The following is a 24,576-nucleotide window of genomic DNA, read 5'->3' as shown; positions in this document are numbered from 1 at the left end:
GGAAATGGACGCCCTTCTAGCCTGAGGTGGCTCTGTCTTTACAGCTCACAGGATCGACACAGATGGATAAACTGCTGCAGAACCTAACTAAGAAGAGGCTGCAAAAATCTTTTCCTGGGAGTCTACAAATTTGGAAGCAGGGAAGCCCCAGACCCAGATGTTTCTATTTTATTTTATTCCTCTAGAAGGTGAACCACATCAATTACGTGAAGGGACACGCAGTCGCCCAGCGTTGTGGGTGCTGGTGGTAGGACTGAGGCGGCCCCTCACAGGCCAGACCACAGCATGGTCCTCAGCTTTTACCAAGAACCATGTTCCTGGAGGGCAGGGCCCACGGTACCGGACCCCAGTTCTCTGCACACCTGCAGCCTGGCATCCAGCAGCTCTGGGGTCTGGAGGCCTTTGTGGGCCACCCTGTCCTCACACGGGACAGCTGCTCCTCAAGTGCCCACTGCACGTGGGCAATGTGGGCAGGAGGGAGGCATCCATAGCCAAGGCCTCCAGGTGAGGGATCTGCCCAGCCACCCCACAAGCCACCTTCCTCTGCCGAAATGTCACCAAGTGAATGTGGAGAGGGCTGTGGGTTTATAAAACTGCTTTTTATCTGCGAACAAATGGGTTTGGAAACTGGTCTCTTTTTCCCCACTCCCAGAGCTGCTTCAGTCATTCCTCTTACCCCTGGCTTGGAACTTGATGTAACCCCAGAGCCTGTCCCTGTGGGAAAAGGCCCTGCCACCAGTGGACAAAAGCTAGCTGTGTCCATCTCAACCTATGACACATACTCCCCTCCAGAGTTCAGTGCTGGAACTAGGGGAGGTCTGCACGGAAAAGGCAGACAAGAACAGCCATACGCACCCAACCAGAGGTAGGGACCCCAAGGCTGGCCCCAGCACCTGTGCCTCCCGTGAGTGCCCAGCAGGTGGCACTGTTATCCCAAGCCCGGCTCCTTCTGGGGTGTCTGCTGAGACCCCTTGGTGTGCCCCACTTGCTGTGTGCCACAGTGAATAGCTCCCTGGTGATCAGAGACTTGTCAGCTGGGCCTTGGAGCCAGCAGTGGTCACTTGCTCATGGCCTCCAAGCAGATGCTGCCTTGGCAGTGGTGATGACCACTGGCCCGGAAGGCTGAGGTCACTCTGGCCTCCAGCTCCCCTGCAGCTAAGATCAGGCTTCACTCCCCAGCACTGTTATCTAGGTAACTGCTGATGACCCCTCTCCAGTTTTTAAAAGTGGTTTAGATTGTCCAATTCTGTAATATCTCAATTTTAAAAGGGGAAGTTTGTGGCTGCCCCACGAATGAGCCTGAGCTCGCAGCCTGGTGGTCCGACCCCAGGGCACTGCTGCTGTCTGTCTGAAGCAGGCTGTTCAAGGGCACTCTGCCCACAATAAAGACATCCTGAGAGCTGAGGGTAGTTCTTTAATTGATCTGTGTGTTCATTTTTAGGAGTTCACAAAATAAATAAGTGGCTGCCTCTTCCCCAGAGGCCTGGTTCTTGTCCTGATTCTTCACTGTTGAGCCACGTTTTACACCACAGCTTACCTTTCCCTTTGCCTTGAAGATGTGGTTCTGTTTTCTACATCAAACACTGGCCTCCAGTTAGGAAGTCAGCTCAGCTAGGATATCACAGCTTTTTTTTTGTAGTCACAGGTAGGCACGCCCAGCCTATTCTTTAATGGGAAACAGGAAGTTGGTCCTCTTAGCAGCAGGGAAAGACAAGATAGCAGGAGAAAAAATGAAATGAAGGAGAGAACACTGCATGTGGAAAGACACTTTATTCTGGTGTTCACCAACACCAGGTGGAAAGGAGGCACTTCTCCCAGCTTCCGCCTCCGATCAGGTCAGGCCCACTGTCCAGGATGACAGAGGGGACCCACTCACAGGTCACAGCCATCGCTCCCTCTGCATGGGGGCGGGAGGGCCCCACAGGCTGTCCCTAAAGGAGGTGCACTGGCAGAGAGGGTTCCCCCCCTCGGGGAGTGCCTGTGACACTGTCGGGTCAGTTCTTCAAGCTGGGGTTCCAACCATGCTTGCACAGAAACCAGACTCACCCTGGCACTTTGGTGCCCCAGCAGGTGTGGCTCTGGCTCACATGCGTCCCAGCCCCTGCTCCCCCGGCAGAGGCCTCTCAGTAGACCAGGTGGCCCCTTCCTCAGTATCAGCAGCAAACCCAACTGTCCATGACCAGAGCCCCCAAATCACTGCCTGCCCTGGGTGCTGTTTCCAGCTCAGCTCCGCTGCTCCGGCCGTGGCCTGGCCTGGGGTCCCTGCTGACCCCCTCTGTGTGTGCGGAGGCGGCTGGACATCCTCTGCATCACCAGCCTCTGGGCCTTCAAGCGCTTTCTGAGCTTTTCGTTTTCTTTCAAAGTGAAGAAGAGTTTTTTTTTCAGGGCATCTAAGTCCAAAAGGGCATAGCTGTGGTCAGAAGCCTGCATGGGGAGGGCCCCCTTCAGCCCAGCGGGGCTGGCTGGCCAGCCAGGAGCCTCTGCTGCTTCTGATCTCTGTGGCAAAACCTAAGGACAGAGTTGAGCAAGAGCCATGAGCTGCCCAGATTGTCCCCAGCAGGAAGACTATCCCAGTTGGGGCCACCGGTGACCCATCGCCAGTCCAGTTCTGCTCCGGCCCTGCCAACAGGGCCCTGCCACTGCTCTGCTGATACACAGTGTACCTAAGTCCTGCTGGTCACCTTTACTGGGAAGCTCTAAAATCAAGGCCACTGATCCTGCTCCTCTCATTCTCTTATTAGGGGGGACAAGGTTCAATGTGTAGCAAAATGAGCTGCCAAGATCAACTGACCACACGCTGCCTTCTGTGAGGACCCATGTCTTACCTGCTGCAGGGGGCCTTCAGTGTTTGGGGGCAGCTGCAGCTCTTCCAGCGCAATGTCCATGCTCTTCCTTGGGCCGTCCTCCTCGGCCCCTGCCTCAGGGCAGACCTGGGAACGGCAGGCAGGATGGCGAGGCAGGGAGACACCAGACACCACAGCTGCCACCATCCGTCCCTGAGCAATCCCTGCATAAGCAGCTACAGCCAGGGATGGCCACAGGGCCTGCACAACAGTAGAAACAACCTGCCTCTTACGCCACAAACCTGAGACCAGGGCACCAGACGTGGAACCCCCCAAGGTCTCTCACGCTGAACAGAATGAGGGATGGCTCTCCCTTCACAAGAAATGAAGTGACCCAGACTCTAGCTGTGAGGAAATGGAACAAACCCCTGCAGGCCAGCCAGCCATATTAAGAAGCTGCTGCCCTCACCGTAGACCCCACAGCGTCACTGAGATGAGCAAAGAACAGCCAGCACAAACTCACCTTCTCTCCCTGAGAGCCGGCATCTCCTCTCTCCCTGGCTCGGTTTGTGTTCTCCCTCACAGGCTGCAAGACAGGACACAGCAGGTGCAGCCAAGGCATGATGAGATCCCCATCACTAAGGTCCCCTGGAGCCAGGCCTTGGGCTCCTGTGACCCCAGTGTTCAGCCTGATGCGGGGCACACCCAACCACTCTTGCTCAGCCTGTGCTCCCTTTCTCCAAAGATGTTCCCAAGTCATGGTCCGAAGGCCCCTGAACAGGGCCCTGTAGAGCCAGGACTTAACAATACACACGTGTTGCCCCAGGGCTGCCATCTGGCCATCAGTAGATGTTTGCCGTGTGACAGCACACAATGGAAAGCCTGGCACCACAGACACAATCTGAAGTCCCTGCTCAGCGCATGTGCCCGCAGGAACCATAACCAGTTTCTCTTCACCAATCTGATGTGGGCACCAAGCACAGCAAAAGCACACATATCCTCCTGGCCAGCTGTGTAACTGACCTCTTACTCCTGGGGCAAACATTCCACACATGTGTGTGAACATGATAAAACGACTCCACCTCTTAACAAGCATGCACTGAGCAGCCCCCTGGGTGCGGGTATACGGCACTGAGCCTATCCCTGCCGTCATGGTCCTTCCATGGTTCAGTGGGTGTACACACTAGGAAGACCAAGGGCAAGAAAGGGGTACTATGGAGAGCCAGAGGGACAGAACAGACCTGGAGATGAAGCAGCAAGAGTGGGGGTGGCAGGGAGGCCTCTTGTGAAGGGCAGAGCCAGGGCAAGCTTCCCACTCCTGAGCTCGGGCCCATCACTCGCTCCCAGTACCAGTCAGCCTAGGGGCCTGCTGTTTGCCCCACACCACTTTGCCCTCCGGCTTCAAGCAGGTGCACCCTAGGGGCCCCCACACACTGGCCTTGGCACACCTAAGGTTTAGGAGTCAACTCAGTCTCCATGGCTGCCATATCCAGCTATTGTGAACTCCCTCCCAAGCAGAACCTGAACTTCCTGTCCCCACCAAGACATGTCTACCTTCATGTCCCACGGGAATGTCAAACTCCACCTGCACAAAACCAAATTCAAGCCACCGCCAAGGACTTAGCAGCCTCACCCTCGAGCCCCCTCGCTTCCAGATGTTCTATCCCCGCTGCCCACCTTCCCCTAGCAGTTTCCACGGAGGAAGAGGAATAGTAGCCTATGTCCGTTACCCAGGACCTCTGTTCTAGCGACCCCTTAGCTGATGCAAGTAAGGGTGGTGACCTGCTTCTTGCTGGCCCCGAGGGTTATATCCATATGAGAAATCAACACAGACAGCAGGAAGACCCTAACCACTGTCCAAGGGATCGATGATGACGACAGTAAAAAACTAGTGGAGGTGTTGAAGAAGAAATTGGCCTGCAATGGTACTGTCCACTGAGCATCCAGAAGATGCAGAAGTAATTCAGCTGCTGGGTGACCAGCGCAAGAACATGTGCCAGTTCCTGGTAGAGACTGGACCAAGGGCGATCAGCTGAAGGTTTTAACTGTTTGTGGCTCACTGAAGCTCAAGTGAGGATTTCCCTGCCATAAGTCCCTTGTCTCAAGTTCAAAAACCTCACAGCTTATAAAATTTAACCATTTGAGATCTGCTTGTAACTTGTAGTAGTGTAACTCCTTCATGCATACACTGAAAACAGCCATGCCAAAAAAACCCAGGGAGTCCAGGAACCACCTGCTCCAGGGGCCAGCAAGCTCTGCCCTCCCGAGCTCCCTCCCTGCCCACCAGCACCACGAGGTGCACCACACTGCCCTCGTCACTCACAGCTCTGCTCACTGGCCTCCAGAGGAACTTCTGCCAGGCCACAGGTAGCCTTCCAAAGCCATGACCCTCCCACTGCTACGGACTGAATGTTTGGTTACCCCCCCAAATTCACATGTCGAGACCCTAACCCCCAGTGTGATGGCCTTTGGAAGCACTAGAGTCGATGAGGTTATGAGGGTGGGTCCAGATGATGGCACTAGTGACCTCATTAGAGCAAAAGGGAAACCTACTCTCTGCTGTTTGCCAATGTGAGGATACAGAACGGAGAAAGCCATCCACAACCAGAAGCAGGTCCTCCTCAGGACCTGGGCATACTGGCACCCTGGTCTTGGACTTGCAGCCTCCAGAACTCTGAGAAAGAAATGCTGCCTTTCAAGCCACCCAGGCTAGGTCCTCTGCTATAGCAACCTGAGCTGGCTAAGACATCCTAAAACCCCATAGCTTGTCATGCTCCCATCCTCTAGGCCCAGCTCCTCTCCCCAGCTTCTGGGACCCTCCAAAAACTGTTCCCAACTCTGACCAAATTTTTTTGACTGCCAGGCTCTGCCCACTGTCCCTGAGTCCCCTCTACTGCTCCCCCTGCAACACCATTCCATTCCCCTGGCCCAGCTCCTCTCCCTCACATCACTGCAGGCCCAGCAGTTCGTGGCATAGCACACAGTAGGACCGCACAGTGGTGCATGCTGCACAGTCCTGTACTAAGTCCAGTACTAAGACAAAGAGCACTGTGCCTGTCTGCAGCACCAAACCTGCTGCCTCAAGGGGAAGGAAGATCTTCCCTGCATGGTCCCCAACCCAAGGAAACCCAGGCAGAGCAAGAGGCAAATGACCAAACTCAGCCAGTCAGCTGCTCCAACAACAACTGTGGTGAAGAGGCTGGGTTTGTTTTTAAGAGACAGGCTATGCTGTCCAGGCCGGCCTCGAACTCCTGGGCCCAAGCAATCCTCTAGCCAGAGTGCAGGTGCACACCATGCCCAGCGTTACATGATTTTATTTTTATATTTTTGGTACTGGGATTGAACCCAAGGGCACTCTACCACTCAGCTACATCCCCGCCATTTTTGTTTTTCATGTTGATACAGGGTCTTGCTAAGCTGCCCAGGCTGTTTTCATACTTGTGGTCCTCTGGCCTCAGCTTGGAGTCGCTGGGATTACAGGGGTGCATCAATATACCCCAAACAACTTATTTTAAAGCAAAGATCACAGCCAGCAGTGCCAGCCTCTGGGGTTCAGAGCCCTGACAGTACCACCCCCAAATAGTTCTTGACCTTTGCTTTTCCTGCAAATGCTACCTCCACCCCCAACTGCTGGAGGAACCCATTGGGCTGAATCTGAAGAGACCAAAGGCGGCCACCGGCATGTCCCTACCTGCGTGGAGTCCTGAAAGGCAAACACTGTCGGCACAGCATTGTGCTTCAGGTTTTTGCGGTTTCCAAATGCACTGAAGCATTCGGGTCTGAAGTGCTCGGAGCAGATGACCGTGTGCTGCTTAGGCTTGAAGCCAGCCCGGCCGATGTTCAACACCCACTCCTTCAGCAGCTCAGGCCGGCTGAATGGGAACCTGAGGTGCAGACAGAGGTGAGAGGTCTGGCAAAGCTGAGTTCAGCACTACTGCAGGGTACTTTATTGTACAGCTTTGGAAATTCATAATCTCATTTTGTTAGATCACATCTAATTTCTGGAAGCTTCTGGCATGGCTGTTAACAGCATTCTTAATGGAAACCTGAGAGGATAAACATGGTCAAAGAGCCCAAATGAGGGGCTGGGACTGAAGCTCAGTAGTAGAGCACTTGCCCAGCACATGTGAGGAGACAGGAGACAGGTCTCTTGCAAACTGTCCAGAGCAGAGTATTTGTTGGAGGGTGGGGGTGGGAGTTGGTGCCACCCAGATGCCCTTCAATTGTAGGGCAGATGAACTCTGGTATATACATCTGATGGAATACTATACTGCAAAGAAAAGGAATGGACAGCTTCTGCACATGGCAAAGGATGACTCTGAAACAATCCTGAGCCAAAGACAGAAAAAATACATGCTGCGATTCCATTTCTGTAAAGTTCAAAACCGGCCAAATCAATCCATTCTGATAGAAGGCAGGACTTTCCCAAGGGCAGATGGGAGGAGGACGACTGGAAAGGGGTGCAGCAGCTCATTCAGCAGGCTTCACTAGGTGAAAACAGGTCTGTGTACGATACATCAATAGAAACATTAAACAGTGCCATGGCCAGAGAGCACAGGCCGTCGACCCTCTAGAGACGCTGCAGGGCGGAGCCCTAGAGGAGTGCTCTCCTCGGCAGGGGCCCCTGGCGTGCTGGAAAAGGGGTCCTGGGCTGCAGCACCCCTTCAAGTGCCCGCCATCCTCCCATGACCGCGCGGTCCCTGCCCGCCGCCCGGCCCCGAGGGTTCCCATCCCTGCTCGCCAAAGACGGGTCGGGAGCCGGCGGGGCAGGAGCACAGCGACCCGCCGCGGCCCTCCGGGGGGTCCCAGCGCAGGCGGCCCTCTGGGGGGGTCCCCGGCGCAGGCAGAGCGGGCGCGGCCCCTCCTGGTCCGCTCCTCCCCGCGGCCGTGACGGCCCCGCCGGCGCCCCTGGCCTGCGAGCCCGCCCGGCTCCCGCGCCCCGCCCGGCCCTCACCGGTGGAAGGTGAGCTGCTTCCTGCGGTTGCTGTAGCGGTTGCAGCACTGCCGGGCCGCGCACGACTTGGGCATCTCGGAGCCGGGCCCGTCGCCCCCAACAAAGATGGCGGCGGGGCTGCGGGGCGCGGGGCGGGGCCGGCGGCGCGGGGCGGGGCCGCGGGCGGGGCGGGGCTGCAGGCCACCGCGGGCCAAGGCCAGCCCAGCCCGGCCCGGCGCGCTGCTCCTGCTGTCCCCAGGAGCGGACGGGCTCCGGGCCGCCAGGTCGAGGTGCCCCCGGCCCCAGCTGGCCAAGCCCTAGGCCTCCGAGGCTCTCGCCCGCCGACAGCCTGGACGCTAGGACCAGACTCGAGCCCAGTGCGCCCGGCTGTGCGGGTCTCCGTTCAGGAGGTGGTAGGGTCGGGGTCCTGACGTCACTGGAGGGGCCAGCCGGCCAGTGGCTGGCCTGATAGTGCAGACTTGGTACTGGGGATTCCCCAGGATAAAGGGACAAAATGAGCACCCAGGGGAGGTTCTATCCGGGCTTGCGTAGCCTCCCTGGCGTCCAGCAAGCCAGTCTGACCAAGAAACAGCGAGAAAGCTTTCGAGGGTGCTGGGATGCCTTCCCCTCTGAAGGATTCACTAGTAAAGCTATGGAGATGAAAGTGGCGCCCGCTGAGGCCGGAGGATCACAAGTTCCACGCCAATGTGGGCTATTTAGTAACCTAGCAAGTTCTCAAACTAATAAGGGATGGGGATGTGGCTCAGTGACACAGGACCGCCAGGTTCAATACCCAGTGTGTGTTGGGGGGGGTGGGGGGCGGGAGAGTATTAAGGGCTGTGGGCATTTTTTTCGAACTGCTAAAATGCCAACTCCAGCTTTAATGGGCCAGAATCCCCCTGTAATTCTGGCATGAGGAGGCAGTTAGAAACACTGCATCCTTCGGCACAGAACAAACACCTGAAGCTAGACCAGACCCACAAAGTAGCAATATCTTTATTTACAAAATATACAGTTTCACAGAAACAGCTCGCTTTATACACATAAACTTTATAATTACACAGAACCATGTAAACGATGTTTAGTGTCTGGCCTGGCCAAAGCCCATAAGGGGCCTACTTTGGGGGTGACACCTTTCCCTCCCCTCACTTCATTAGTGATCAACCAGGAGCCCCTAGATTGGTCATGCCTAATTTGCATAAAGAAGCTGATTGCAGCTGCCCAGCTCAATCTATCCCAAAAACCAAGGTTTGTGCCTACCATTGCAGACACCACCCACAGAGATAGATTTGTTAAAACACAAACAAAATCAAGGAAATAAATTGAGATGAGTATCAAACACGTTCCAGAAGCATCAAACTTTCTAGCACACATTAACCATCACCAGGGTTGGCAGTTCCAGTCTAAAACCACACATATTCTTAAATGCACTTTAAAAAATCTTGTGAGTTGGGGCTGGGGATGTGGCTCAAGCGGTAGCGCGCTCGCCTGGCATGCGTGCGGCCCGGGTTCGATCCTCAGCACCACATACAAAGATGTTGTGTCCGCCAATAACTAAAAGAAATAAATACTTAAAAAAAAATCTTGTGAGTTTAAAAAAAAAAAAAAAAACAAAACACCTTAGAACTTTGGTTATTCTCATGGTGAAGATAGGGGACAGGCATCATCATGGGGCAGATCTTTGGCAAATTCCTCCCCAACTTGTCCTGGATGTTTGCCCCAGTCAGAGTCAGACAATAGCCTGCGGACAAGGTTTCTCAACCAGCTATTTCTCTGCAGCAGAACTCTCCCTTGGGATCTCCACAGTAAACTGAGTTTGAGAAGCTATTTCTCTCTACTTTCATACTTTAATATAAGCAACAGGACTTTTAAAAACTAAGACAGTTGACTGGACAAGTGTGAAGGATATCAGCACAAAAAAAAAAAAAAAAAAGGAAAAAAAAAAGGCTCTGGTTAGCCAAATAACATTTCAACCCCTTGGTGCTTCAGTGAGTGAACATGGGGAATGGCTGGTGGTGGCCTGGGCATAAATGTGCCACAGAGAAGGAAAACTCCCATCAGGGAGACTGTGGGCCCATCTTGCTTCAAATAATATGCAAATAAATATAACTTGGGTGTTCTTCCCTTTTCATGCCTTACAAGAAACAATGCAATGAGAACACAGCCACCACTTTACAAAACATTCTTGAGAACATATACTTGAACTGAAGAGTAAGGTCGATTTCAGAGAAAACTGAGGCCTCTTCTCTCCTTGAGCCCCAGAACCACCAGTGTACCAGGTATACTGCCCTTGAGCACAATCTGCAGGGGCTTCAGGGCTTAGTTTCTCCAGATATGGGCTACAAAGGGGCCTCTCCAGTCCAGGACCCCCGCTGGGATCTGAGGAACACATCACAGTTCAACAGTATATTTCTTTCTTTCTTTCTTTCTTTTTTTTTTTTTGTGGTGCTGGGGATTGAACCCAGGGCCTTGTGCATGCAAGGCAAGCACTCCACCAACTGAGCCATAGCCCCAGCCCTCAATAGTATATTTCTAAAGACCAGTGTTGCTGTACCACTCACTCACTCACCAATGCAAACCAAAAGGACTCAAGTCCTTCTAACCTTGCCCTGGTGGAACCAGCAGGCCAGCCTGTCTCAAAGGGCATACTTAAATCCCCCACAAGAGAGACCTCCTGTTTTTCGGTACCCCATCATTTAAAGGAACACCATTCATGTCCTAGCAATTGCCTAATCTTTAGGTTGCTACTGGAATAAGTAAGAGGAAGAGATTAGAAAACCTAAGCACTCCCCATGCTTGAAAACAGCTTGCCTGGGCCACCTGAGGTGCCTTGTACACCAACTGGAGAGAAAGGAAGGGCACCAGGCGAGAAATCGGCCAATACTTTTGGCTGAATCGTGCAAAGACAGGTTTTTCACATCGTGCAAAACAGGAAACCGAGTTATGAATGTGGGCTATCTCACCCCCCCAAGCAACCCTTTCCACAGAGCAGTGACCACATATAATCCCTTCAACAAACAGGGGAAACCAAAGAATTACAAGCTCACCTGACACCCCAGAACTCCTCTTGGTGACATCAGAAGACGCCAGCAGCAGCTCCCTGGACTGGCAGGGGCCATGGAAACAGGTATTGAGTGCAGGCCACAGGGAAGGGGACACTTGGATGGCTGCTGTACAGACACTTACGGTGAGAGACTGACACTCAAGAAGAAACGTACACATATGGCTGTTCGTTTACAGGCTGGGGAAACCGAACATCTCCTCTCCCCAACAGTGGAAGCAGGAATAACAGCTAGCACTTGTTCCAACAGTGGGAATTTGTTAACAATGATAGCAAAAATTCACAACAACCACATACCCTCACTTTCAGCTGAACCAAACCCACCATACTTGGGTGTTTAGTCCACTTCCACTGCAGAGAACACAGCTCTGGCAGCAGCTTTGGCCAACAAAGATTTTATTCGCTCACTGGCTATGTACAGTTTCTACCTCGAACAGCCTGTCCTTTTGCTTAGGCACCTGAATGGCAGGATCTGCCTGTACCAGAGCTGGGAGTTCTGTGCTCAACTGAGGGAGGGCCACAGAGCTCCAATTCCTTCCAGTCCCTCGCCTGGAGTCTCCTCGCCAGCGCAGTCAGTCTAGGAACAGCTTCCGGGAACCCATTCGGGAACGGTTGGAACGGCGGATGTCAAACTTGGAGTCCCGGCACTTTTGGCAGACAAACACTTCTGGAACATTGGACTTCCGGATTTTCGCACAGGACAGGTGAATCCAGGTGTGGCACTCATTACACTCTATCATAGGGCGGCCAGCAAATGGCTTCATGCAGAAGCAGGTGACAAGGTCCCAGGAATCATCATCTGGAAGGAAAGAAACACATTTTAAGAGGGGAAAACTTTTTTGGTGATACTGGGAACTGAAGCCAGGGGAACTCTGAGCTATGTTCTCAGACCTTTTCATTTTTTATTTTAAAACAAGGTCAAAATTGCTGAGGTTATCCTGGAACTTGTGACCCCCTGCCTCAGTCTCCTGAGGCACTGGGATCCCTTCTGACAGCCACTTTCCCCCAGAAGAACTGCTCGTTTGACAGGCAGAACAGCTGGACATGGCTGCAACCCACTACCCAGCCCACAAAACAAGCCCAACTTCCATACGATGCCATTCTCTCTACAGGAATGTGCAGTAAGTGTATCAGGAGGGCACTCAGTTGTGGAGTGACCATTTCTACATCTTGAGGTCTGCTGTGGCACCTGGGCTGTTTCAACACTGCTAAGCATCTCTGCCCACCTTCCTGCACTTTCTCCCCCAAGGACAGTGGGCACTCTGCAACCACACTGCAAGGAAGGGCCCAGGTCCTCTGATTGGAAAAGATTACTACTAACACAACACATCTTAAAAAAAAAGAAGAAGAAGAAGAAAACAACCCCTCTTCTGTCCACCAGCCCACGAGTCTCCACTCTTCTGGGATCACTACCTGAATCCACCATGATGTCCTCATCGTTGCCGGTGCTGTCCTCATCTCGGAACACCACCTGCTTTCCTTGCCGGACAATAGTCCGTTTGCCCTCAGTTTTTATTTCTTTGACCTGATCGGGTGACACAGTGGCACAAGAGCCACTTGAAGGAGTGTCGGAGTCCCAGCCTGAGCAGGGGTCGCTGGGAGCCTGAGGGATATCCTGCAGGGTAGGACTTGTAGGGGACTCCACATATGGATCTGCAGCTTCCAACTTCAGCAGTCCCCCTCTGTATCCCTCCTTCACAGGCACATCACTGTCCCTGCGCTTTCTCTTCTTCTTCTTCTTCAGCTTGTCCGTCTTCTTTCTGTCCAGCAAGAAGTTACTGGGCTTGGCTCGCTGCAAGAGGGTGGGCTGCAGGTGGCTGAAGCAGCGGTCAGACACTGGCAAGGGCACAGAGGACGCGATGTCAGTGAAACCAGTGTCCCAGCCATCACTGTCAATGGTGCCAGCAGTGCTGTTGGCAGGGCTGGGGCTGCTCCTCAAAGGGAGCTCCTGAAAAGACAGGCAAAGGAAACAAATTCTGGTTACTGAGTCCCCAGTGACAAGAGCCAGCCCCCAGTAGAGCTTCCCTAGCTCACCCATCACCCAGGTTGGGCCTGCCCTCCAGCAATGAGCAAGCACAACCTCAGCCTTGGTGCTTCTCAGCAGCACACACCAGATTAGTACTTTAACATGAGCCTCTGGTGGAAGAACTGTCTTCCCTTGCTGAACTCTCAGACCCTGCCCCAGAGTGAGCTGACGTTCAAATGCCCAGGGAAAGAGCTGAGGGTGTGGCTCAGTGGTAGAGGCCTTGCCTAGCATATCAGCCCCAAGGGGAAAAATTAAAAATTGAGGAAAGGACTTCTGCAGACACACTCTCATATCCTTTTTTTTTTTTTTTTAAAGTCTCTCTTTCCATTTGTCCTCCCAAGAGATGTATTTTTTAAATTAAGTGAATTTAAATTAGTTTTGAGAATTTCCTGACAGTCTTAAAGAAACTGAAGACATCCTAGAATATTGCAAAATCAAAGTAAATAATTACCACCCTGAAGCAGCAAACTAAACTCTACAGTTCTTCAGATCATTCAAGCATATTATCTGCAAACAGTGGCAACATAACCCACCTATATAGCCAGTGGAAAGAATAAACCAATTCTATGATTTTGCCTCCTGAAAATACCAGATCCTTTTATTTGTAGCTTAATATAATATGAATGAGGCCCCTGAAGTTTGAGCACCACAGCAGCTCTGTCCCACAATCCTGTCCTTTTCTCCATTTACATAGGATCTGGGGGGGATGAGTCTCTGAAGATTTGGTTATGTGCTGTTCACAGCCACCAGGAGGCTGCCTGAGAGACAAGTGTGGACCCTGGGTCCTAGGGCAAGGTATTTCCCTGTCTGCCTCAATGACCTCTCACCCTTAAGGGCCAAAACCAGTGTCCAGTCACTGTAAAGTACTGACAAGAAATTCTTAAGAGCAGACAGATCCCAAATACATTATTTCCAAAAAATTTTGAAAGTTTTAAATCATTTCTATACAAGTCTGTATTTTCTACCACAGCTTTAAGAACGACTTTTCTGCATGGTGGCATACACCTGTAATCTCAGAAGCTCAGGAAGCTGAGGCAGGAGGATCACAAGTTCAAGGCCAGCCTCAACAACTTAGCAAGACTCTAAGCAACTTAGTGAGACCCTGTCTCAAAATAAAAATTTTTAAAAGGACTGGGGATGGGGCTGAGTGGTAGAACGTTTGCTTAGCACATGGGAAGCACTGGGTTCAATCCTCAGCACCACATAAAACAAAGGTATTGTGTTCATCTACAACTTAAAAAAAAGAGGCGAGGGAGGGGGGCTGGGGATGTAGCTTAGTGGTTTAGCACCCTTGGGTTCAATCCCTGGTACCACCCACCCAAAAAAAAAAAAAAAAAAATCACTTCACTGGCTGGTCTAAACTCCCAAGAAATGAACTCCTACCAGACCACTGCCTGAGATCACTAGAAGCAAGCCCTTCCAAATGTACTTGGACCAAGTGCTGGGGTGCAACTGCACAGGGAGCCAAACTTCAAATGCCTGCATATTTACCTCCTTTGGGTAAGGGATGTATCCAGCATAGGCCAAAACAAAGGTGCAGAACTTGTTGAAGTCCTCTACAGTCCTGCGCCTCTTGCAACTGGGGGAGTACTCCTGTTAGGGAGAAAACGGAGTGTGAAGGAAAGAAAGGCTTCTAGGTGGGACTGCAGACAGACAAGGAAGCTGAGCTTCTACTGTCAACCACTTAACAAACACACTGCTGGATTTACAGCCTACAAAACAGAAGAGGTAAGTTCAGGTTAAGAAATAAAACAGTTTTCAGAAGAGCCAAAATGGTAAGATTTTATGCCAAGAACACTGAGAATCCGACTAAGAGATAAAAGGTGGCAGGAAAGTCGACCTCTTGGTGCTCATGGGTCATTTTATGACCTTATCTTCTGGTTCCTGCACATATCGGGAGCTCTATGTTTTTTGCTACAGGTTTTCCATTTTGAAAGTAAACCACTGCTACTGCTGTAACTAGAGTGCTGGGACTTGGAAAACCAACGCTTATCTGGCCCTGCTCTCCAGGCTGACCCCTGCCCGGCCAGGGCGGGTGAGGACCAAGTTTCTGTGAGTCAAGAGCCCCCCACAATCCTCAGGGTCGGGTGCAACCCAGACAGGGAACCAGGTACGCTCCGGCTGCACGCCGAAAGGCTGGACCCGGACACGGGCCCCGGGGGACGCGGGGGACGCCCTCCTCGAGAGGAGGGAGCGCTGAGGCGCCCTGGCCTCGGCCTCCCGGTAGCGCGCCCCACAAGCCACTTGTTGAGCGCCCTCCAGCTCCGGGCAGGCCGCCGCCCCCCGCCGGCCCCCGCCTCCCGCCCGAGGCCGCGGCGCGACCGCAAACTCAGGGACAACTTTACTTGGCGGAGGCCTCGCTCGAGCGCTCCGAGCCGGGACGCGAGTGCGGGCGCCGCGCCCTCAGGGGCCGAGGCCGCGCGACCCCGCCGGCGCCTGCCCGGAAGGTGCGGGGCCCAGCCGCGGGGCGGGGGCGGGGGCGCGGAGCCCGCGGGCGGGGGTGCCCGCGCCGGGGGACCGCGGACCGGCGGGCGCCCGGCGCCGCCCCTCCCCCACCGCGGGCGGCGGACCCGCACCGAGGCGGGGGTACGCGCAGGGGCCGAGGGCGGCCGCGCCGGGGCGGGGCGGGCCCGCGGCGCGGGCGGGCTGGCGGCGGGCCGGGCGGGGGACCCCGCGGGACTCGGCCCCGGAGCACCGGAGGGGGGCGGGGGCCGGCGGGCCGCGCGCGGGGCCAGGGGGCGGGGCGCGGCCGGCCGGGAGGGGGCGGCGGGCGGGCGGCGCCGAGCCGGTCTGAGGGGCCCGAGCCCCACCGGGGGGGGGGGGGCGGGGGAGGGGCCGCCGCCGCGGGAAGCGGGGCCCGGGCGGCGACGGCCGCGTCCCGGGGCGGGAGGAGAGGGGCGGGGGCGCAGCCGGTCCCGAGGCTATGCGAGGCCAGAGGGGCGTCCTCGGGGCGGGGGTGGGCGCGGCGTCCCGGGAGGGGTGCGGGGCGAACGCGGGCGTCCGGGGCAGGGCCGCCGGGGACGACCCAGCGCGGGCCCAGGCGGGGGGCGGGGGCTGGGCTCCGGGGGCGGCGAGGGAAAGCTGGGGGAGGGGGCCAGCTCGGGCGGCTTCCCGGGGGTCCGCCTGCCCCGAGGGGCGCCGGATCGACGAGAGGAGGCGGGGGGCGATCGGGGCGCAGCCCGCACTCACCTCCGGGTGGAAGGCGGCGGCGCAGGAGTCGGAGTCCATGTTCCGGGTGGGGGGCGGCGGCTGCGGGGGTGCAGAGGCCCGGCCGCGGCCGTGGGGCCGCTCGCGGCCGTGGGCTCCGGCGACCGCGCAGGGCGAGGGGGGACCCGGGAGGAGTCGCCCCAGGAGGAGTCGCCCCGGCAGGAGGTGACGGGGGGCTCGACGTGTCGTGCCCCGGACTAGGTGCTCACGGACTGGCGGCTACACGACCAAGCAGAGTGGGCGATGCAGCTTCCGCGGCCGGAGAGGCGGGAGAGGCGCTGCGGGGGGCGGCGGCGGCGGCGGCGAGCGGGAACCCGACCGGCTCCCCGACCTGACGCCCAGTTCGGCTCGTGTCTCGGGAGGGAGGGCGGGAGTGCCGCGAGGCTTGCCGGGAAGTGTAGTCCGGGCGCCGCGGCGGGGGCGTGTCGCTGGCGGCGCGGGGCACTGTGGGAGTCGTAGTCCGTGTAGCGACTCCGCGGCGCGCAGAGGCCGCCGGGGGACTCCACGCCCCATGGGGCTGCGCGGCTGCCGCCGATGCGCGGGCGGAGCAGGGCGGGGGCGGGGACTGGCGTCGCGGGCCGGTGGGGGAGGGGCGGCGACGGGGGGCGGCCCTTCCTCCGCAGGACTCAGGGTGGCCCCGGGGGGCGGGGGTCCCGGGCGCGGCGGGGCGAGCCGGGCCGCTGCGGCCGTCGGGTGGAGCCCGCCGATTCAGGACGGCGGGGCGGGACTCCTGCGGGGCCGGCTAGCACAGTGGAGCCGGCGGAACTCCGCGGACGCGTCCCTGGCGCTCGGGGGCTCGCGAGGCGCGCTTTGTGCTTTGCCCTTCGCGCTGCCTGGGGCCGCGGCCTCCTCGCCCTCCCGGCTCGTGTTCCTGCCGGGAGGACCGGCGCGGGGCCCGGCTGGACACTGCCCTTCGCGGCACTGGCCGGGCTGCCGGAGCAGCGGGCGATGTCCGGGACCGACCGCGGGGTGCTGGACAACTTTGGATATTGAAGGTTGACTTCGTGGACTGCCCTGGTGAAATGACCAGGAGCAGGCCTGGCGTTCTGTAGCACTAAAGATCGTAGAAAGGAAAAGTGTTTATATACAAAATGCAGATGAGCCCCTAACGTCATGTTTAGTAGATTCGAAGACGAACTGTTAAAAGGGAATGACATAAAAATTTTAATCCAAATCAGAAAAGGAACTCCTCAGCGCACTAGGAAGATGAGATTATTTGAGAGGGCGTGTGTGCTGTACCTATGGCTATTGCTAATTCTGTGGTTAAAATGATTCTAATGGAAACATTTGGTGATTAAGAGAATGGGCTTGCTTTAGAAATACGTCTAGCCTCAATTTCCTAAGCCATAAATTTTATAGCATAGTGCCTGGTTCAGTAAATGGTAGCTTACTCTTATTGTTGTTGTTTTATTATCTGTGCAGTATGGCAGCCCTTAGGAGGGCTCCCCAGAGGTGATAAACTGAGGCGCTTTACAGGATGATACGCAGATAAATTACTAAGATGAAAAGGAGGACTGGGCACTTAGCCTGTCTCCTCAACAACTTATAGAGTTGTCTTATGTAGATGATTTGACCACAGACTTAATATGCTATCTGATTTCTATGGCCAAAGCCAATGTCCTGAGGTTAGCCAGTATTGCCCAAAGGCACCAGGAGCAACTTGTTTTGCCTGAATAAAAAAGGACTTTGAAGATATTATCCTTTTGGTAGCTTAAAAGATACACCAAGAAAAATAATTATTACAGTGAAATCCAAATGAAACATGAGAATTATTTTTTTGTTTTGTTATACCTGATTTATTCCCTGTGGTAAATATTACACATAATAAGCATTATGTCTTATACAACACAGGTCAAGAAACCATCTGGGATGTGGCAAGGTAGTAGAGCTTCTACCTGTCATGCTGGGGTGCCTGGATTCAATCCCCAGCACCTTAAAAAAACCTGAAGATAGAATGCAGGGCTCTATAGAGGACCCCCTGGGTTGCCACAAGGAAGGAAAACCCCAGATCCAAGTGATAACCCCTCCTACTCAACACTTTAATGCAATAGGTATTTCTTGAATTTGGTCCTTGGTAAACAGTAATTATTGTTGTTTGCAGTACCCAGTACATGCTAGCATACAGTAGGCAAGCACTTTGCACTCTAGTTCCAAGCTACATCTGTATTCCTTTTTTTTTTTTTTTTTTGGTACCAGGGATTAAATTCAAGGACACTCAACCACTGAGCCACAACCCCAGCACTTTTTTGTATTTTATTTAGAGACAGGGTCTCACTGAGTTGCTTAGCGCCTTGCTTTTTGCTGAGGCTGGCTTTGAATTTATAATCCTCCTGCCTCAGCCTCCTGAGCCACTGGGATTACAGGTGTATGCCACCAGCCCCGGCCTAGGATTACTCTTGAGTAGCAGATTCCAGGCCCTGACCCAATGCGCCTGGCAGCAGTGATTCTTTTTTTTTAAGAGAGAGAGAGAATTTTTTTAATATTCATTTTTTAGTTTTCGGCGGACACAACATCTTTGTTTGTATGTGGTGCTGAGGATTGAACCCGGGCTGCACGCATGCCAGGCGAGCGAGCGCGCTACTGCTTGAGCCACATCCCCAGCCCGCAACAGTGATTCTTGGTGCCAGTACCGAGTGCTGTTCTTTACTAGTCTGTCTTCCTGCCACTCCATTAGTAGAGAAGGGTTTTGTTATTGTTGTTGGTCTCCCCTTCAATTTCCCTTAGAAATTTAGCCTTTTAGAAGACAAAAAAAAAAAAAGAAGAAGAAGAGAGGACTATAGCAGCAGTAATTGACCCAACTTCAACAGTGAATAAGTATTTGTGGGGTAACAAAGTGATAGATAGAATGCAGGGCTCTATAGAGTGTGACAGGCCTGGGTTTGTGCTGTATCTCCTTTTTTTTTCAGGTGTACTGTACTACTCCTGGGCTCCAGGGGGCGAATCTAGAATTCCTTGAGTAATTCAAGAGCATTAGCCCCAGTAGTCAGATCCTTGGAATCTATGATTCTTTGTTTTCTGTTAAAATACACACACAAAAAAAAACCTGCTGCAGAATGCTAATTCTCAGATGATTGAAGTTGCTTAGAAAAGAGGAGGGGGGGAAAGCCAACATTAGCACAGGTTGTGACAAGTTAAAAATACTCACAATACCCTGGGTTCCCAGTTAGTAACTTGAGAATGTAGTTATTTTAATTGAGTTACCAAATATAGCTTCACCTTCCTAAATCTCACTAGCTACACTACATTCATTTGGGGGAACATTGAGGAATGCTTTCTGCTTCCCTTTTTAACTGTGTACTTGAGTATTTTTCCCAGAACAATTTTCTGATGTTAGTTTTTTTGTTCAGATAAATGGTATATCCTCTGGCCCCCATCAGTGGGGGGTTGAACCCAGAGGCAATCTACCACTGTACCACATCCCCAGCACCTTTTATTTTCTGTCTTGAAACAGGGCCTCCTGTATTGCCAAGACCAGCCTCAAACGTGTGATTCTCCTGCCTCAGCCTCCCAAGGGGCTAGGATGACAGGTGAGCTCCCCTGCACCAGCCTATCCTGGCATATTCATGGGTTTTTCCTGCCCTTAGTACTCAATTTCTAAGCTGCCTTTACTCACTTCCATTTTCAAAAAATGAGAAAAAAGTGAAACTTCCTCAAAATCATACTGTCTTCAACTTTTACTGCCTTGACAACTGGACCAATATGTGTGTGAATGATTTTGTCAATTTCTAGACTTTGTATTGTCAGGTTTTCACAGAGGAATGTAAACTGCTATGAACAGAGAAATCAATTGAATTTCTTTAAAAAATATATTTATTTTTTTGTTGTAGTCAGACACAAAACCTTCTTTTTAATCAATTTATGTGGTGCTGAGGATTGAACCTAGGGCCTCACACATGCTAGGCAAGCACTGAGCCACAACCCCAGCCCCATCAATTGAATTTCTTGTTATGGTTCCTACTGGTAGAATATAAGGATTACAGCAAGTGCAGATTAAAGTCTTAGAGTATCTCATTTACATATATAAATGCAATGAATTAAGAGATTACTATGACATTCCTTAAAGAAAAAGATTAAGAGCATTATTATAAGCCACACTTTAAGGAGACCCAGAATCAAAAAAAATTTCAGGGTTTGTAATAGGAGAAAAGGCACAATGGTTTCTTTCTTTCTTTTCTTTTTTTTTAAAGAGAGAGAGAATTTTTTAATATTTATTTTTTAGTTTTCGGCAGACACATCATTTTTGTATGTGGTGCTGAGGATTGAACCCGGGCCGCACGCATGCCAGAGGAGCGCACTACTGCTTGAGCCACATCCCCAGCCCCCACAATGGTTTCTGACTCCAAATGCTGGCTTATATATTCCTGAGTGTTCCTACAGAAATTTTTTTTTTTTAAATGGCGATAGGGACAGGAAGGTCAACTTCCAACTCCACTAGAGGCAGAGAGAAAGACAAATCCTTCCATTTGGCTGCCCCCACTTCTAGCATGCTAAGAAGACTCAGTGCTCCTGGAGACTCGGGCCCGGTGGCTTGCCAGCCAGGGTTCAAGCTCTGGGAGGTCTACACCCAAATGTAGCCAGCACCTGTGTTCTGGGTCTTTGGTTCAGATTTGGGTGCTCCCTGGGGATGAATGAGACCAGAGTTACCTGCCTGCACAGCAAGACTTCATCTGGCTCTCCCTTTCACAATGAGAAAGACAACAGCCAGCACACAAAACAACAATGTAATCCCCCACACCCCCACACACACTGTGCCACTAGAGAAGCTCAACCTCTTTCACAGGTGGTGGTGTAGCAGGGTAGAACAGTTTGATTACTTTTTCCAGTGTCTGCTGTTAATACATGAGGCACATCTGTCCTGAGAAGGGATAAATGACTCTTATGGAGAAAATAAATCCTGGAAACTTTCCTCTTTTTCTTTCGTGCTGGGGATCAAAATCAGGTCCTGGGCTGGGGTTGTGGCTCATAGTAGAATGCTTGCCTCGCATGCATGAGACCCTGGGTTTGATCTCCAGCACCACATAAAATAACAACAAATAAAAATAAATATATTATGTCCATCTACAACTAAAAAAAATATTTAAAAAAAATCAGGTCCTACCACAAAGTCACATCCCTAACCTTCCTGCCCACTTCAAGTTCTATGTTGGGGTGCTTAAATACACTTATGTAAAATAGGGAACAAAAAAAGGAATATATACACATATGTGTGTTTGTGTGTGTGTATGTATGTATGTATGTGTGTGTGTGTATATATATATATATTTTCTCCCCCAGTAGGAATTGAACCCAGGGTCACTCTTCCAATAAGCAACATCCCCAGCCCTTATTATTTTTTATTTTGAGACAGGGTCTTACTAAGTTGTTTAGGGTCTCATTAAGTTACTGTGGCTAGCCTTGAACTTGTGATCCTCCTGCTTCAGTCTTCTGAGTCACTGGGATTAAAGGGGTGTACCACCAGACCCAGCTAGAAAAAATAAATTTTAAGAAATGCCAAAAAGTAAAAAGGTAATAGCTTTTTTTAATATTTATTTTTTTAGTTATAGTTGGACACAATACCTTTATCTTATTTATTTATTTATTTTCATGTCCTGCTGAGGATCAAACCCAGGGCCTAGCAAATGTTAGGCAAACGCTCTACCGCTGAACCACAACCCCAGCCCTGAAAAAGGTAATAGCTTTTAAAATGATCTTAGTCACTCCTTTTCCTATTTGTCTAAACTGAAATTCAAACACCAAAATTAAACAGTTTAAATGTTTAATTAAATAGTACCATTTTTGTTGAATCACATGTTAAGTTATACATTCCTATAAACAAGTTACCCAAAGAACATTTTCATGATTTTAGAAGATGTGAACTGGGCTGGGGATGTGGCTCAAGCGGTAGCGCGCTCGCCTGGCATGCATGCGGCCCGGGTTCCATCCTCAGCACCACATACAAACAAAGATGTTGTGTCCGCTGGGGGAAAAAAAAAAAAACTAAACAATATATATTAAAATTCTCTCTCTCTCTCTAAAAAAAAATAAAAATAAAATAAAATTTAAAAAAAGTTAAAAAAAAGATGTGAACTTGTAGAATTTTCATGATTAAAGTTTAATCTATAAACAAAGGCATTGCCCACAAACTACTGCTTATTTGGCAGTTTAAAATCTTCCTCACAAACAATAGAATTTGCACCACATGAAACTGTTATATGATCTCACAGGAATTTAAATCACTTTAATAAATACAGTTTGCTTATAAATTTCTCTATAATTTATACAGCTTGAATATATTGGTGGTATTGTCACACTATAATGAATAAATTTCTCACATTCTCATTTTGAACTCATGGAACTGACAGGAAAAAGAGGAATTAAATAGCATGCCTGGGTTGGTAGGCTATTCAGAATTCCAAACACAGCTGATAGGTCTAAATCTGTGCCTTTCTATTCTAACCACGTGCCTTTACTGACTTCCATACATACATGGTTTCAAGCATTTGCCTGTTAGGTGTCAGATCCTGGAAATCAAGAAATATGCTTTTTCTTCCTCAAGAACTGATTCTTTAGCCAGGCACAGTGGCACACGCCTGCAATCCCAGCAATTCCAAGACTGAGACAGGAGGCCAGCCTCAGCAACAGTGAGGCTCCAAGCAATTTAGCAACTTAGCAAGACCCTGTCTTTAAAAAAAAAAAAAAAAAGGATATGGCTCAGTGATAAACTGAACATGGTTTAAATCCTCAAATTCTTCCCTCATCCCATCCCCCCCCACCCCCACTGGAGATTGAACCCAAATCTTGGCACATTATAGGAAAAGGCTTTACCACTCAGCTGCACCCCCAGCCCTTTATATTTTACTTTGAGAGAGGATCCTTCTAATTTGCCCAGGCTGGCCTCAAACTGACCCTTCCCAAGTAGCTGGAATTACAGGTGTGCACCACTACACCCTGCCCCATCCCTGAATTTTTAATTTTATTTTGAACTTGTATTCTTTTTTTTTAATTGCAGCTTTATTTTATTTATTTTTCTTTATTTTTTGGAATACAACTTTTCATTTCTCTGGTTGTATACAAATGAACATGTATTCTTTAATACACAGGTAATGTATATTTAGTATAGAAAGACAAATTGCAGCCAAGCAAGAATATAACAAACCTACCTACCTTGAGAAAAAATTACCTTTACAATTTTTTCATTAGTACAAGAACACATACATGGGCTGGGGTTGTGGCTCCGTGGTAGAGTTCTTGCCTAGCACTTATGAGGCACTGGGTTCAATCTTTGGCACAACATAAAAATGAACAAATAAAATAAAGGTATTGTGTTCACCTACAACTAAAAAAATATATATTTTTTAAAAGAACACAAATAGCAAATTGGATCGTACCACAAGTAATCTCATGTTTTTCACAGACACTATAGCACGAACATCTTTCCATTTCAATAAATATCTACATCATTCGTCTTCAAAACTGTATAACCAAATGTTTGAATAAAACTTCAGGTTTAGGAATGTAAAAACAAACAAACAAAAGGAACTGTAACAATTCTCAACCACACGTCACTGATTTAATCACTAGACTTATGCAAGGTGGAAGAGCTGACCCAGAGGGACTGTTGTTCTTTTCCCTTCAAACATCCCACTTCCTGGCTGCTGGAAACTGTCACAAATTCTGTGCAAGTTAGCTATTGGCTGGGCTCCTGGGCCCAGGAATGCTGCGCTGCCCTCAACAGTTATGTGAACAGTCCTTCTATGGGCAACAGGCAGCTGCCAGGGCACCTGAATAGTTTTTCACTTAAGCCTCAGCTTCCAGACCTGACCTGAAATTTAGACCCAGAAGCATTCTTAGGGCAAAGTGACAGAGGTTCCGGAATAGAAGAGAAACCCTAAGGGTCTCATTTCAGAGATGGAATACAGTCTCCTCACGAAGAGGCTGTGCTGACCCAGCAGGCAATTAGGATTGACAGATGGCTCCAGGGTGCCTGGCCTGCCCTGGGGCTCAAGGGGGCCGCAGCTGCCTTCAGCAGGAATGTGTTCATTAAGGCCCACCAAGCGGGGCTGGGGGCTGGTAAACTACAAAAATCCAAAATTTCCTCTCCAAAACGTAGAACTGGAGGTTGAATAGGGTCCTCTTGAAACCAGGCATGCATACCTTAAACTAAAGAAAAGGTTTCCAAGGGAGGGGTCATCCCCCCCCCCTTTAGGTTACCGTTCAAAGCGGTACTGTATTTGTGGAAGTGACTAAAATAAGGGAGATCCCTTTCCCCATCATTGCCCACCACCGCTCAGGTGACCATGAGGCGGTGTTTAAGGCACTTCCCTCATCTGACCTTGATCTGTCTCTGGACCCCTAGGGCGTCCTCGCTGAGGAGGCCCTCCCTTGGGAGGGCGACTCTGGAGCCTAGAGTCTACGGGGAAAATAAAGCTACTCCTCCCGGCTGCCTACAGTTAAGGGCTGCGTTGCAGGGTTTGAAACTGGCAGGAACTCGGTGGAGCACATTCCTGAAATCTGGCCCCGGGTCATTTACAAATGCGCCAAGAAAAAAAAGCCACCTAAAACCCTTAGGCTTGCTGGTGCTTGGTCC

General features: G+C 51.4%; 3 protein-coding genes, 1 long non-coding RNA gene and 1 pseudogene across 9 annotated transcripts in view; 3 read left to right on the top strand and 2 right to left on the bottom strand.

Annotated features, from left to right (window-relative positions):
* The window catches only part of Dnajc11 (DnaJ heat shock protein family (Hsp40) member C11), a 58,649-nt gene extending 57,169 nt beyond the window's left edge, over positions 1-1,480 (top strand). The window contains exon 16 of the mRNA XM_027947423.2: positions 45-1,480. Coding sequence (XP_027803224.2) covers positions 45-70 — 26 coding nt within the window. The 3' untranslated portion in view covers positions 71-1,480. The remainder of the gene's footprint in view (positions 1-44) is intronic.
* Positions 1,481-1,751: 271 nt separating this feature from the next.
* Positions 1,752-7,861, bottom strand: Thap3 (THAP domain containing 3). Of its 5 annotated transcripts, none has more exons than XM_027947427.2 (5): positions 7,738-7,861; positions 6,475-6,667; positions 3,307-3,369; positions 2,826-3,044; positions 1,752-2,508 (listed from the first exon to the last, which is right to left on the bottom strand). In XM_027947427.2, exons 1-5 carry the CDS (start codon positions 7,809-7,811, stop codon positions 2,224-2,226), a joined length of 834 nt encoding a protein of 277 aa, XP_027803228.2. In that variant the 5' UTR covers positions 7,812-7,861; the 3' UTR covers positions 1,752-2,223. The 5 variants fall into 5 exon arrangements, with proteins under 5 accessions (XP_027803228.2, XP_027803229.2, XP_071473401.1 ...); XM_027947428.2 differs by having other exon boundaries at positions 2,826-2,930; XM_071617300.1 differs by lacking the exon at positions 3,307-3,369 and having other exon boundaries at positions 2,826-2,930.
* LOC114102165 (eukaryotic translation initiation factor 1 pseudogene) lies at positions 4,503-4,857 on the top strand (annotated as a pseudogene).
* An 835-nt stretch (positions 7,862-8,696) lies between the features above and the next one.
* On the bottom strand, positions 8,697-16,227 carry Phf13 (PHD finger protein 13). Of its 2 annotated transcripts, XR_011708727.1 has the most exons (5): positions 15,993-16,120; positions 14,295-14,396; positions 12,191-12,725; positions 10,764-11,576; positions 8,697-9,286 (listed from the first exon to the last, which is right to left on the bottom strand). XR_011708727.1 is itself a non-coding variant. In XM_027947642.2 (4 exons), the coding sequence occupies exons 1-4, from the start codon at positions 16,029-16,031 to the stop codon at positions 11,350-11,352; spliced, it is 903 nt and encodes a 300-aa protein (XP_027803443.1). In that variant the 5' UTR covers positions 16,032-16,227; the 3' UTR covers positions 8,697-11,349. The 2 variants fall into 2 exon arrangements, 1 of the variants encoding a protein (XP_027803443.1); XM_027947642.2 differs by having other exon boundaries at positions 8,697-11,576; positions 15,993-16,227.
* A 484-nt stretch (positions 16,228-16,711) lies between these two features.
* On the top strand, positions 16,712-21,901 carry LOC139707204 (uncharacterized). The gene is made up of 3 exons (XR_011708726.1): positions 16,712-18,061; positions 19,462-19,537; positions 20,230-21,901. It is a non-coding gene; the product is annotated as an uncharacterized lncRNA (long non-coding RNA).
* Positions 21,902-24,576: the final 2,675 nt, after the last annotated feature.

This window comes from Marmota flaviventris, chromosome 10 (genome assembly GCF_047511675.1).
Source record: "Marmota flaviventris isolate mMarFla1 chromosome 10, mMarFla1.hap1, whole genome shotgun sequence".
NCBI lineage: Eukaryota > Metazoa > Chordata > Mammalia > Rodentia > Sciuridae > Marmota > Marmota flaviventris.
The sequence above is the reverse complement of the archived record's forward strand: the minus strand, read 5'-3'. Positions and strand labels throughout refer to the sequence as shown.